Source organism: Notamacropus eugenii, chromosome 1 (assembly GCF_028372415.1).
Source record: "Notamacropus eugenii isolate mMacEug1 chromosome 1, mMacEug1.pri_v2, whole genome shotgun sequence".
Classification (NCBI taxonomy): domain Eukaryota; kingdom Metazoa; phylum Chordata; class Mammalia; order Diprotodontia; family Macropodidae; genus Notamacropus; species Notamacropus eugenii.
The window spans coordinates 59,369,374-59,384,893 of record NC_092872.1 but is presented as its reverse complement, the minus strand read 5'-3'; the positions used below and the strand labels follow the sequence as shown (position 1 = coordinate 59,384,893).

The 15,520-nt window shown below is 34.5% G+C and overlaps 1 protein-coding gene across 4 annotated transcripts in view; it reads left to right on the top strand.

Moving 5' to 3' along the window:
- The first annotated feature begins 833 nt into the window (after positions 1-833).
- RBBP6 (RB binding protein 6, ubiquitin ligase) overlaps positions 834-15,520 on the top strand; it is a 37,202-nt gene continuing 22,515 nt past the window's right edge. For 2 of the 4 annotated variants that reach the window (XM_072603823.1, XM_072603809.1), the window contains exons 1-5: positions 834-999; positions 8,476-8,575; positions 10,083-10,121; positions 11,006-11,042; positions 15,365-15,409. In XM_072603823.1, the coding sequence (XP_072459924.1) occupies positions 834-999; positions 8,476-8,575; positions 10,083-10,121; positions 11,006-11,042; positions 15,365-15,409 (387 nt within the window). The remainder of the gene's footprint in view (positions 1,000-8,475; positions 8,576-10,082; positions 10,122-11,005; positions 11,043-15,364; positions 15,410-15,520) is intronic. The other 2 variants (XM_072603831.1, XM_072603816.1) reach the window with 1 other exon arrangement.

The window sequence follows — 15,520 nt, the reverse complement described above, 5'->3', positions numbered from 1 at the left end:
CCAGCTTTGTCTGTGAGGAGGCGGCGGCGGTCTCCGCGGCCGAGGGGGAGAAGGAGCCGGAGGCGGCGGCGACCCCGTCAGGGAGGCCTCTCTGCCCCGCTTCCCCTAGGTTTGCGGGGTGCTCGTGTCTCCTCCCAGCGGGACTCCGTGTACGGGGAGGAGGAGGAGGGGGGAAGGGGGCCGGGGCGGGGGCCCGGGCCCGGGAGCTGACGCCGATCGGGAAGAAAACTGCAGTCGCCGGGAGCCGAGCTCGGCCAGGCGGCCGCCCCAGGAGGAGACAGACAGACAGGCAGGCAAACAGGAGGCCTGTGGCCTTGGCGGACTCTGCCCCGTCCTCCCCTCCTCCCGGGGCCTGGGGTCGCCCTCGTTGCCGGAAAGAGACAGAGGGGAGGTGGCGGCGCGATGGACCCCTGATCCCTCTGGGGGGGACTCGAACTGTTTCCCTGGACTGCTGCTGATTGCGCCGCCCGCTTGCCTGTCTCCTGCAATCCCTTAGCATGAGCGAGGGGGGCCCCGCTGGGTGACATTGTACGGCTTCTCCCCGTTGGATCCCTTTCCTCTCCTTTCCCTCTTCTCCCTCCTCCCCACCCAGGCCCTCCCTCCAAACTCCCTTCCCCCATACCCTCCCGCTCCCATCTCTCCATGAAGTGATTTGAATATTTTGGGGGGGATTCTTGGTTCAGAACCCCACTCGTGGTGGGGGGGCAATAAGGCCTAAGGTTCCCTCAGTTTCTGAGTGTTTCTGTGTGTGTACATATCTCTTAAGTTTATAAATATACGTATAATTCAGAGTGTCACGTCTCATCGCTGAGCCTTAGGGAACTTTTGGCACCATGTCCTGTGTGCATTATAAATTTTCCTCCAAACTCAACTATGATACCGTTACCTTTGATGGACTGCACATCTCCCTGTGTGATTTGAAGAAGCAAATCATGGGGAGAGAGAAGCTCAAGGCTGCTGACTGCGATCTACAGATCACCAATGCGCAAACGAAAGAAGGTATGAGCCCCGCAGGGCCCTAATCAATATTGGTTTTCGATTTGGAAACTTTACTTGTAATTTTGCTTTGCAGAGGTTATGTGTGTTGGCAAAGTTATTTTTTGTAAACCTTTAAACTCTTAGAACATCTTAGAGTAAAAAAAAACCATAGAAAATGTGAGGTTTTAATCCAGTTCTGGATCTCTTATTTCCGCTTTCTTTGCAGATTAACTGAAGTAAGTGAATGATAGGTTAGTTTTTGTCTAGTTATACAACTTGTGGCTTTTTGGATCTGCACTTTGAGGCTGTGTGCTGCCCCTTGGCCATCTGGCTCCTTCTTAACACTTGCCCTAGTGGAGAGGGAAGGGGAAAGACCTTAGTCTTGGTGAAAACTGCTTCACAGCAAGTCTTGTTAAAGGATTTTTGGGGAAAGGATGACCAATTGCTTCGGTTTCCCTCATATGTAATAAGATGGTAGGGTTCCTTAGTCTTTTTTATTTTAACTCCCTTTATCTCCTCACCTCATCCCCCAAATTATATGCAGTACTAAGGTGGGGGTTCTCCTTTATTAACTGCCATAAAGGAATTTCTTCCACCTAGTCTTCAGTGTTGAAAATGTTTGGGTTCTTTTGTGTGTTTTTAGAGTCCCTAATCAGTGGTGATCGTAAGAGGTGCTCAGTTTTATACAATTTTTCTAGTTAGAATTTTGAGTGCTGATTTTGAAATTAATACCTAGGAGACTTTTAGTGATTTTTGAACATGCTGCAAAGAGGCCAGAAGTTTCCATATTGGCACAGATTAAGGAAAACTTCCTTGTTGAAAGCTCTTAGTTTGAATGGACAATTTGAAGATTTTAAAATAATCATTAACTTAAATGGTAAAGAATTGTAATAGATTCAAAGGAATTCAAATAGATAGTTGTTTTGTTTTAAATTACATTTAGTGGGGGTTAAGATTTTTTAAAGGGAGTTGTTGCCTTGTGTAGTTAGAACATTTAAGATTTTGAGTTCCTAAAAGTCTCACTACATCAAACCTTCTCTTTAGTGGGATTCCCTAGGTAGAGATGCTGAAAGTAAAATTTTAATGTTAATTTTTAAATAGGTATTCTGGGAAATGTTGTGAGATTCATTCCTTTAAAATATCTACTTTAGTTGATCTTAATTGTAAAATGATAGGTTTCATTTCTCCAGTGCATCTATAGCTATCCTAGAGTTTTGTTAGATCATAGCACTATTGGCTAGAGATTTGGGAGTTGGTTTGTTTGGAGGTTTTTTTTTAAACACCAGTGACCAGTGACTTTTTTGTTAAGGGTACAACACTGTAATATGTAATTTAAGCAAAGAAGAATTTTGCCCCTTTGCAAAACATAGGTACTTTTTATTCAATATTTAGAAGACATTTTTTGTTTTAACCAAAACTATTTTGCTTTAAAGTTAAAAAAATTGTTTTTTATTCATTGATTACAATGCATTGTATCATTTACCATATTCAGCAAGATTTGGAGTATTTAGTAGGAAAAGGAAAGGAATGATGTCTTCCATCACTGTACTGATGTGAACAAGTTGTATGGGGATTTATTTGAAATACTTTAAAAAATATTTGTGATTCCTTCATAAAATTATTCACCAACCGTTTATTAAGCACCTCCAGTGTGGCGCGCACTGTGGATATAACTAAAAATTAATTTTATTTTGGGTACTAGTCCTTATTCCAGCCATCAGTTTGAGCACTCATAAAGAAACAAATGAAAATACACTTTGAAAGTGGTTTGTAATCTTAGACTTTACAAATAGCCCTTGAGAACTTTAAGTTTCCTACCTTAACCTTTAAGTTTCATAACTTACTTTATGTTTCTTAAAGCTTTATAATGACTCCTTTAAGTATTTTTTCATTTGGATAAATAATACATTTGGATGTAGCATGCTTAAATCAAAATTCACTTGTAGGAAGATGTATACAAGGCATCTGATAAATTCTTACATTGGTAAGTGATAGCCTATACTAATATATAGTTTGCAAATTATCAAACTCTTTTAGTATAGATTTACTCTATTAGTGCCCCATATGATTTTAACAGCATGTTAACTTGCTAAAAGCTCTTTTAATATAAAAACATTGGCTATTTTTATGAGCCTTATTAACTAAGAATTAATGAATAAGAATTGTGTCACTCAATTTTATTTTGAGACTATAATTAGGTTCTAAATACTGACTTTCTATAAAACCAGTACACTGATAACATCTCACCTTGAGTTCTTTAGTGCTAATGCAGAATTCCATTTTTAACTGGAACAGCCAAAACAGGTTTCAAATGTATAACTTCCAATGTAGAAAAGCCATTTCAAAATTCACACCAAGTTTGCTTCAAAATTTCACTGGATTACAATAAGACCTCACTGGTTTGGCATATTTGCTATGTTTCTAAGGGTTGGTGTTTTGTTGTTTAATCTTACGTAATATTTTTAATGTATTTCTAAGTAATAATTTACCTAGGCTAGTGCGATTGCTAAATGTCCTTTGGGAGCCCACTTAAATAAGTGAGTGGTGATAATTTGGGTATTAATAAGGCTTTTCTACAGCTTAATCTGTTTAAGAAAAAGTTGTTCAAACGATTTCCATGCATTCTTTTTCTTTTCTTCCTTGTATGTGATATCAGGCTAAGTTATATTTGAGCCCTATAAATTTGGAATTGGTAGGTACTGAGTAAAAGTTTCAGTGTCAAGATAATGTGAGAATTACACTGGGCAGTGACAGTCAATCTTCAAATTGTTAGTCAGATCTTCTAGCATCCTACTTTTTTATGTTTCATCTTATTTTAAGTTTGCAATACCATGGTAAGTAAGCACCATGGTCTGTCATTTAGTAAAGCCCGCAGTGTGCCATACAATTTATGTATGGAACGTTGTGTGTAAAATCTACATTTCTGATTTATATGAAGACCAAAGAGAAATACTTCAAGTTAATACTTCACAGTGCATTTAAAAGGTTTTTTTATATACATGTATTCAAACATTGAGTGCTTTTGAAAGAATAAGAATAGTTCAGAGGCCATGAGTAGTCCAGATAATGCTGATTAGTCCAATTAATTCAAAAGTTTATTGAGAAAATTAAATTTTAATTATACAGGTAAATTTTTTCTTATTTAGGTTGTTAAAATGAGACTTCATTATTTAGCCATCCATACAAATTTGAATTTACTTTCAGTAGATTTTGTTAAAGGGTATTTGCGTAAACAACATCGTAAGATAGCATTGAAAATTGCATACCATTTGAAGCAACTAATCTTGTCCAACAGACTAGACGCCCCATTAGTATTCATTGTTGTTCAGTCACATTTGACTCTTTGTGATCACCTTGGACCATGCTTTCCAAGGGGTTTTCTTGGCATGATGCTTTGGCACAATGGGTTGCCATTTCCTTCTCCATAGATTAAGTCACAGTTAAGTGACTTTCCCAGAGTTACACAGCTATTAAGTGTCTGAGATCAGATTTGAACTTAGGTCTTCATGACTCCAGGCCCACCACTCTATCAGCTGAGCCACATAGCTGCCTAATTGGTCTTCAGAAGTGTTCTTTAAAAAAATTTAAGTGCATTTTATCAGCATTTTAAGATTTGCAAGGTGCTTTCCTCACAACAATGATGTGAGGTAAGTATTTTTATTCCCATTTTGCAGATAAACTGAGGGGGCCTGTTAACCTTTCTTTGAATCATGGACCCACCCCTTTTCAGAATAGTGTTTTTAAATGCCTAAAATACATTGTATTACAAAGAATAACCAATACTATTAAATCCATTGATTGAAAATAATTTTTTTTTTAAAGTTTACAAACTCTGAACAGGTATGATTTATCCTTGGTCATATAGCATAATAAGTCAGAGGTGGACTTTATTCAGTTTGTTTTCTACTTCATCAAGGCTATTTTTCCCAAGATAAGAGAGGACCAGCATCATGTGGGAGAGGATATCCTGTGAAACAACTTAGTTTCTATTTTAAACTCTTCCAGGGATAGCGAGTCCCATCCCCCCCATCCTGGAGAAAGTTCTTAAGGCTTATTATCTATTCAAGAAAATAGAAAAATTGTGGTTCAGTTCCTTTTTTGACTCTATTTACCAATAAGTGGGTATGATAAAACCTTCAAAAGAAATTTTGAGCTGGCAATGTCCACTATTAGTGTTTTGGGTTTTTTTTTTTTAAATTATGTTGTGCCCAATATCAACCAGTCATGTGCTCAAGGCAGTCTCAATTGTGGAACCTATCACTCATTGGATGACAGTGTGCAGATTAAAATATTGTTTGCTTCAGTTAATGAGAAAGTAACCCTGGAAGGGATAATACTTTTTTGTTTGGAGATAGTGTCTAAGTATGTTCAGGACATTAGAAGCTGCCATATTTCTCTAACACGGTTTCTCTAAAACAAAATGTAAGCAACCTTAAAATTTTCTTAGTCCAAACTCCTTATTTTGCAAATTAGGAAATTGAGGCAAACATAAGAGTGATGACTTACCTTGTACAAGGTAATCTGTGCTTCCTGTGGAATAACCTAGAAACCAAACAAAACTATTTTGAGAATCTATGAGGGAGTTGGGAGGGGGAGAGATGAGACACAAAAAAACATATATTTGGGCACATTTGAAAATTTTGCATTTCATTCTATGTCTTCACCACCACCCCTTAGAGGGAACAAAAGGGTCTGTGTTCTAAATTCATGAAATTTTTTATATTTTTGCTCTGTTTAAGGAACCCTACCTGCTTCAGTCAATTTCTGTTCTTTTCTAGGTCAGAAACAAGACTCAGTTTTAGTTTTGAAATATAGATTTTCAGTTTTTTTAATTGATTACTAAAATATCAAGTGTGAAACCAACCTCTTAGTTACAAGCATAGAATAGGCATATAATAAATGTTTAAATTTTTTTTGTATGTATCATCAAATCTTTGAAGTACTAGTAATTCAGACACGCACATAACTGGTTATTTAATTTTGTTGTACTCTTGCACAGTCTATTACATAACACCGTGCCATTCAGATTTACACTTTGGCTTGGACTTCAATTAGGAGAACAACTGAGCAATTCGGGAGGCATGCAGGAACTTCCTGCCAGATGTGTGAATACTAAGGTCTATTTTTAGGATTCCTCTCTCCTCCCCGCCAAAAAACCTTATGTTAGATTTCAGGTCAGGCTTTACAGTGGTTTCAAACTTGAAACAACAGTTTTAAATAATAATGGAATTTAGGAATGTTATTTTAACTGCATGAGACTGGAAAATTCATAGAATATTAGTGTTAGAAGTGTAAGAAGAAGACACTTTAGACGTTATTTAATTCAGTCATCATTTTAAAAATTAGAAAACTGAGGCCCAATGAAGTTCTTTGCTCTAATAGTATAGCTAAGTGATAGCTGGGAGTTAAACCTAGTTCTCTTAACATTAAATCTAGGTTTCTATGTAATAATAACCACTCTGCTCTTCAAGAGTTTTCCTGATTCAGCCAAAAAACATTAATTATTGTGACATTGATTTTTACGAACATCTCTGTAGCCCCAAATCGTAGGTCTGCCCTCATTAGAATTGGAGGGGTGGAGCAAAGATAAATAGTTAATTGTGGTGACCAGTGACTGAAGTGATTGATGAAATACTGCCAGTTAAATTTCATCTCAGAAATTATTAGCCTGAAATCCCTTATTGACAGTGCCAAGACTTTATCAGTTTTTGCCATTAGTTCTCTAACTATACCTCAGACATCTCTCTGTCAAGGACTTGAAGGCTTGTGAATAAATACCAAGTCTCAGCATTATAGAAGTAAAGACAGATAGTCATGATGTGGCTAGGCCTTAATTAATTCACCTTCAAGAATGAGACTCGGTATATTTCTACCCATACTCTTAAGTTAATTGCAAAAATTTAGTCTTATTTCCCCTAAACATTCTTAAATTTCTGTTTAAAGCATTAAGTAAAACATTTAAATAGCAAGTTACTAATAATGATTATGGTATGCCTTCTTGAATTAGAACTATATATTTGTGGTAAATAATATGGTAAAAACAAATTCAGGTGTCCTTTATTCACTGTCTGATACTCCTAAATAGGACTACACCATGGAATTTAAATGATTCCTCACAACACTAAATCAGACCATTTTTTTTTCTCGGTAGAGCATAATTGTGTTCCTTGAGTACAGTGACTTTCATTTTTATCTTTGTGCCCCTTAATTCCTGGCACAGAGATTTTTGCATAAAATAGGCACTTGAAAATGTTAGTTGAGTTGATCATGGAGTTAAGAGGAAGTATGTAATCAATATCCTGAAATTTGGTTTTAAAAATTGCTTTATATACCTTCTTCCTCATCAAATCTTTTAAGTATTATAGCTAGCTGTTTTAGTAACCAAATGTGAATGTTTTGAGTCCATTTCCTTTGTTCATCTAGTAGAACAAATAAGACAGAATAATCAGACAGGCAATGAAAGAATTTAGATGTTTAGAAACCTAGTATCCAATTTTTAGATTTTAAAATCTGCATATTAGCTTAATTGAATAGTATCTTAATTTTTTAAACTAGAAAAATAATTTAAAGTATTTCAAGGTTCAAGTATCAATCATATCAGAATTGTAGAGGACATACAGTACTTTTTGGTAGATAGATGGGTATAGTTTTCTTTTTTGTAAATTGTGTTTCAGAAACCCCAGTATGTACAATATTGCTAATCTGGGATTCGAAATTGAGGGGACACATTACCACTCAGACACAGATTCTGAACACCATGTATGTGGAACTGCTGATCTAGAAACAAAAGCTGGCAATTTCCCTTGCTATAGGAGTGTCTATTTAGCATATAGAGCATGAGTATGGACAAATATAATGCATATATATACATATACAAATACATATGTATTTATATGGAACACTTTTACAGACTTTGGCATATAAAGTAGTTAAAATTCAAAAGAACTTAGTTGTTTCTCAGATGAGTAACCTTCAGTTCCCTAAATTCATGTTTCACTGAGATCAACTGACACAATCTGAAATAATTTAGTATTTTAATTTTGAAGATTTAAGAGGGAGTGAAAAAAGTAGGTCTCCTCACCACGCTGGAATCAGCACAGCTACCAGCAAATCACAGGTTGTTTCCCTCTGTTGATCAGCATAAAAGCTTTGACAACTCAGCTTCCACTCCTCAGGAAGCCTGATGGTTCACCTGGTCCCACCATATAGGCTTAATTTAGCCTTACTGTACCCCAGTACTCCTGAGCTCAAGTGATCCACTAGTCTCAGCCATCCTAGTAGTATGAACTAAAAGTATATATCACCATACTCAGCCTTGAGATATTTTAAGACATTGTTTTCAAATAGTTTTTATCCTTTATTTATAGTAGGTTAAATCAGATTTTAAAATCTTTGAATAATAAGGCTTTCTTTTTATTTTTTTGGCTGAATGGGTCATGATATAGCAAAATCTCAGTCAAAAAATAGGGGTTTTTAAAGTTCCTGTTTTATTTTCAGAGTACACAGATGACAATGCCCTGATTCCTAAGAATTCATCAGTTATTGTAAGAAGAATTCCTATTGGAGGTGTTAAATCTACAAGCAAGACATATGTTATGTAAGTAGTTATCAAATCTTGTATATTTACATATAGAATATTTTGGTGATGGTATGGGGTTGAGAGAGAACATACCAAAAGTTAACTTCATATTGTAGGTTGTTTTTCTTTCTTACTGTCCCATTACTGAACAGGTCATAGGTTAGTACCAGTTTCTTCTGTTCCCTCCCTCCCCCCTTGTTAAAACAGGTTGCATTTTTTTGTCCTCATTAGTATTTAATGACCATAGGAAATGCTGTTCAAACCCTATAAAGGTTACTGGTTTATATTTTAAGAAGAATTTTTTTCCCCTGCTTTAATTAAAATTGTTTTTTCCCCACCCACATCCATTTTGCTTTGTGTTCCCATGTTCCTACTAACTCCTTCCCCCACCACCACTATTGATTCGTAACTGTCTTTGGCATAAGAGACTCATTGAAATCATAGGCCCACAGTTAAAAAGTAGAATTTTCCTCATAATATGGAAAAGTTCAAGAGATTTATGCTGGTAATTATTGTATCAACTTCAAGTATTTAAGCAATATAATTGGCTAACAGTCCCAAGCATTTGTTTCATTCCTTACTCCCCATATCAGTACGGGCTGTGGTTAGATGGAGTAAAAAATGGGAACAAAACAGTTTTGAATTTAGAAAATTCAGAGGAGAGAACAGAATAGGCATTGGGTAATTGGTGCTGTTTGCATAACTTGGCAGCAGAATGATAGTGACCTAGAAATTAGTCCTAAGTATATGAGTGCCAGATAGGGTTTCTGCTTTGAAAGGGGAATGACTTTGGTTTTGTTTTAAACTGTTGACCAAAATGTTTCAGTGAGATAACCTCAAACTTGATAATTTCGGAAATAAGACGCTGATGATGAGCAAGAGTAAAGCAAAGCAAATAAAAACATTTTTGGAGTTTTAACACATAGCTAGCAATATTTCATAGAAACATTTTACTCTTATGAGGCCCAGATCTTTTACATTTGGAGATCATTTTAGTATAAAAGACATGACATTATCTTAATTTATATAAGTCACAGTCCAAAAGTGTTTAGGGCCTAGTATTCTATATTAGGCTTCTGCCTAACAATAAGCTAACACATAGCTAGTGATTTAAAGCTTACCAAGTGCCTCATAGACATTACCTATTTTGATCCTTCTTGGTGGCAAAACTTGCATTTTTGAGACATTGCAAGTAGGAAACTAATTATTGTACATTATATGGTATAAATGACCTTCAGGATTTATTTGATTTTTTTTTCCTTCTCCCAGAGTAGTGAACATTGTTTCTGAGTAAATAATGCAATCTACACCAACTCCCAGGGAAACTTTTAAAAGGAGGTGCATAGCAAATGAGCACATGCCTTTAACACTAAAACTTGCATGTCAGTTCACTAAATACAACGTGCAAGACAATTTTTATGGAACATAAGATTTCATTTGTAGTAAAAATTCTAACATCTGTAAAAATGCTTCTGATTTTTTTTGTTATCAAATATTGGAAAATGAAAACTTTCTTTTGTCACAGGACTTCCAAATCGCGCACAATCCTAGAAACTCCTTTCAGGTGATATTCTAACACTACTTTATAGTCAACATAGCTTAAAATTTTAAAAATAAGACTGAACATATAAGGTTATGTTTAGTATACCCCCTGGTGTGTGGGCTTCTTTAAAGGAATTTCTGCTTGGGCTTATGCATACTCTTGATCTCTCTTCCAGTGTTCTGTCCAGTTCTCAGTAAAACACATTTTACTCATTCTTTTTAACTGAAATACTTTGTCCAACTGTGTATGCTCTCATTTCTAGATTAGAATTTTAGCTTAATTTGTTTTAACCTTTAATTCTTTGTCACTATTTTGGGAAATTAAGCAGGAAAACAAGTATGGGTCTGAGTGCTTGTTGCCAATTTAAGAATATTTGCAGCAGGTCCTCAGGGACCCTAAACCCAAATCTTTACTATAAGTGTACCCTGCTTTTTTTTTTTTTTTAAAGTGAAAATCAAGACTTATTCAGGAAAAATTAAACAAAAACTAACCTTGTATTCTTCAGTGTATAGAAGTGTCAAACACAGACTTCCTTATAGCAAATTTTTATTACAGCTAGCTTTTTAAAGAATGCTTGAATTATGGTCTTCTAGGTATAATACTTTAAATTAAAAAAAGCAAGGTACAACTGTGTAACAATTCCAGAGCAAGACTTTTTTCTTTACATTTAATTCATACCTTAATTTTACAAAGATTGAAGGCATTTAATCAAATTAGATTATACATTTGTAACTGCAAAAATTAATAGGTGGTTGTTACTTGTAGCATCAAAGGAGAATTGTATTTTTGCATATATGCAATGTTTAGATATGTATTAAGACTTTGATCAGCACAGTTGTTCATGAAATATTTAACACTGAAAAAAATCCATTGGATATTCTAACAGGGCTTGTTTTGTTTTTTAGAAGTCGAACTGAACCAGTGAGTGGAACCTCAAAAGCAGTATGTAAAAACACAATCTCACACTTTTTCTACACATTGCATTTAACTTTAAAACATTTAATGTAGCAGTGAAATGTGAATCCGTTTTAGAACTTTTCATTTTTCCCACTGCAGTACATCTTGTAAATACAATGTATTTGCTTACAGTGTAGTTGAATATTATATTTATACCATAACTTGCACACTTCTATTGTAGAAATTGATAACTTGTGCCAGAAAAAGCACTGTATTTCATATTGAATGATAGATTTACTTCCTGTATGACTCTGTGTTGTACAGATAATGTATGATCCTTTGTAGATCATGTAGGTTTAAGGTTTGCACTAATGAACATGATGCCATGTTCTACATCTGTCTGTCTATAGTTAGTATTTTGTATGTATGTATAGGCTGTTGTGTGCTTCTTGTTTTTTGCAATAAAAAATGTTTGGAGTGTATACCTTGCCATTTTCACGTTGTATCACTTAGTTTTTGTTAGATTTTTTTTTCTGCCTGCCAAATGGCTTGAAAAATGCGATAAAAACTTCTGTGAAGTTTTATATTGTTAAAAGTTTGATGTTTCTTCCTAACCTAGAATTTAAACACTCATGCAAAGAGCTCTGTAGGAGCATTTGATGCAGTTAAATTATTCATCTTCTGCATTTGGAAGTTTGAGCTCTTTTTCTTTGTTTAAAACTGTGCTATGAAATAAATCTTGAAATTGTGCCCCTAGTACAAACAGGTCTTAAAATAATGAATGGTTTTGCTAGGTATGCAAAGTAGTTTTCTGAAGTTTTAATTATTTCGCTCTCCCACTGAAGTAAGCAAATAGACTTAAATATAGACTTAAATATTCAGATTTCAAAAATCATTCACTCCTTTTGACAGGGAATGGGGGAAAAGAAGGGGCTTGGAAGTGTTTAAGATATTAATGTGCTGCATAACTGTAGATGGAATCCCCAGCTGTAGTAATTTTGTCAGCGCTGGTTTTTGTTAACCTGGTGAATGTTTTTTTAGGTCAGCTATATCACAGGTTAAACTTTACTACTTTAGTATACCACCAGTTTCACAACAGCTTGGGTAAAAAAAGTAGCAATATTCTTTTAGTTGTGAAAAGTAACTTAATCTGATTCAAACAAAACACAAGGCTATTGTGTTTTTGGTTCTCTAGATGTTCTACTTACCATACTTGTACAGAATCCAGGTTCCTTGCTATTTTATTTATCCATTTTAAGGACTACTGATCTTCATCTAGAATGGTATATGAGTCATTACACTAACCCTTTATCATTGTATTCTCAAATATATTTTAACTTAAAGGTTTATGAGCTTTGGGCTTGTATTCTATAAAGAATATAGCCTTTAGTTCTCATGGAACTAAACATACTTATTCTAAGCTCACAATTCCTACATTCAGGGTTCTTTACTTTTTTTTCTTTTTGGTTTTTATTTTGAAGCATAAATCTGTAAAACTGTCCAGATTTCTGTTTTTGCTGGTGATTGGTTTAAAATTGATTTTTAATGCATCAGTGTGTATCCAAATGCTAGCACAAATTAGCCTAACTCTCCCGGTGACTGTAGTAGTTAATGTAATGCATTTGTATAAACCACATTTACAGTAAATGAACTAATTCAGATGAAACTTTTATTTCTTGAAAACAGAATTCTTTTCCTTTTTTGTTTACTAGCATGTGTATAAACACAAAATCACATGTTCATAAATAAAGTTAACCTTCTTTTAGCCTCGTGTGTTCCCTGGCATGTCTGTATTACACTTTTAAGTAGTAGTTTATTTTGAGTAATTTTTTAGGTTTTCATTTGTTTTATAAAAAGAAGCATTCTTTAAGAAATAGTCATTTAACAGTAGGTAAAAGTGATCTTAAAGGAGTCATTAGTTAACTTTTTATCCCCAAAGTATAATTGGGGTATACTTTCTGACATTAAAGCTTAATTAGTTTGGAATATAGGTAGGGAGAGTACATAAATAAGTATGTGTTCATTAGGCATAACTATTAAAAGTTACTGCCTAACTTTATAAGACTAAGAATTTACATGGATGGAAGTCATATACAAAATTTAAGGCATAAGCACCATAGATTGGATTTATCTGGTTGGTAAAAACAAATATATCATCTTTATCCTTGAAACCAATTCTCTAGTTAAGAGATCATTTTCTAAGTTGCCTTTATTTCGTTTAGTCATCCTTCCATGTTAATGATATAAAAACTAGCTGTCCATATGCTGATATATTAAACAGTGAGAAATGAGTCTTATAGTACTTGAAAAGTGAGAACAAATGTCTCCTCAAGCCAGTAAAATGGTGTGTATACTCTGATTTAAACCATTGCTCACAGAATCAAGACCACTGATTAGATACAAAAAGGTTGGGTTCTTTTCATTTCAGCAGAAGTTTACATATAAAGCAAGAATGAGTCTATAACATGAATCATTGTCACTTTTGGGGGGACTTTAAGCAGTAGTCTTCATTAACTCCACTCCTTTGACAGTAGCCATTTGGTTGTTTATTACCTAATATTTGTGAATTCCTACCCTTTTTTTTAAACACTGCCATTTTCCACTCTTAAAGCCTTTGAAGTATGTGGAAAACTAAGATGGGTTTTTTAAATTCCTTAATTTATGATAAATTTGGCATTTGTGGATTATAGTCTACTTAGGTGTCACAAACACCTCCATAAAAATAAGTCATGGCTTAATAATTTGGGTTCTTTTCATATAAACCAGACCCTATGTAATTCATTTTGAAAACAGTTTAATTTGCATAGTAGTGTTCAATGGGAGGCTAAAATGGAAACTAGAATGAAGATGAGATATGGTATAAAAGGGAGAAGATATTCATATCTTCAGATGTATTGGGGGTAGGAAAATACACCAAGGAATTAATTCTTACAATTAGTTGTCACTCATTTTATTTACAACCTCTGGAGGTAAGAAAATTATTCCTTACAACCCTCCTCCCTCCCAAGGAAATCAGGTTAGTATCCACAAAATTTGTATTGCCAACTTAGGTCCAATCAGAGACAGTATGAACCAATTTTTTAAAAGCTGGGGGGTTTGGGGGGTTTTTTTTTTTTTTATTTTTTCCATTAGAAATGGAACATAGGTGGTGGCTGACAATGTTCCATGCTTTAAATTTCCTCCAAAACTGATGTCAGATTCAAGAGTTTTTAGATGTTGATCACTTTAAATATTGAGATGGAATAGGTCCAAACTTGATATTTTGAAAATCTATATATAAGCAAGACATTTAATAAAGAAGTATTTTATCCTATTTCTTCATTGACTATTTACTTTAGGCAGGTAACTTACATAGTTCTTTTTTCGATATCTTAAATCAGTTACTCTGTGGCTGAATTTCCATTAACTTATATAATATTTTACACATAAGCAGATCATTATATACATACACTCATAACTTTAGCATATATCATGGAGATGTGTTTCGTCCTGCCTGGTATTAGGTGGTTGAACATTGAAGATTCTTTTTGAAAAATTGAAATACATTAGGGTAAAGGACACTTATTTCCTAGCAGTTGTCCACCTTAATTTCATTTGGCCAGTATGGTGGCTTTCTTAGAGACAGGGTGAAAATTTTATTGACTACCTTTCCTCCAAGGGTGAAAATGAAAAGGTTCATGCCTCATAGTGACTATTTTCCTCACCTTTACAAGATGCCTTATTTTTCCTCCCTCCCTCGCCCTCCACATTTCATTTGGAATCTTTGCCTTAACATAGCTTTGCTTTTTTTCCCCTTATTTCTTTTTTTTTTTCTTTTTAAAACAAGAAGCTATAGTTAGACTTTTCAGGAGAATTCATGCACATGTATTCACAATAACAGTGACATTTAAATGAGAGCAGTCTTGAAATATTAAAAACAATTCTTTGGTTTTTAGATTACCTTTTATTTTAAAATTCAGTTTTGGCAGTGTGAAAATATGCACTTGCATTGTGCAGTCAATCAATCATGAACATCATCAATTAAAGATAGAGTGTTGAAAGGTGTGGGATTTTTCTAGTACTTTTTATTATAAGCTTTCTATTTGATATTCTTTCCTATCCCCAGTCTCTTTACTGTAACTGAAACCCTCACATGTTATCTTGTGTATGATATATATCTGGATAGATATATGGACACATTTATGAGAGGGATAAAATAGGATCAGTTACACTGTAACTTCACATGGCATATAATGGAAAACATGCTCTTCAGAAAACTTTAAGGAAATGCCCAGTACTTGATTTTTAAACAGCATTAGGGGCTTAATTATCACTTACAGATGTTTTCAGTGTGGAACTTGAATGTGTGTTTAATTTTTTATGAACAGATTGATGACTCTTCTGCGTCTATTTCTCTGGCCCAGCTTACAAAGGTATATATACATATATATATATATATTCTTGAACCACTTGTATTTTCTTATGAATAATTTTGTATTTGGTGCAGTTTTTTCAAAGAAGGGAATTCTTAATTTTATTTGGAA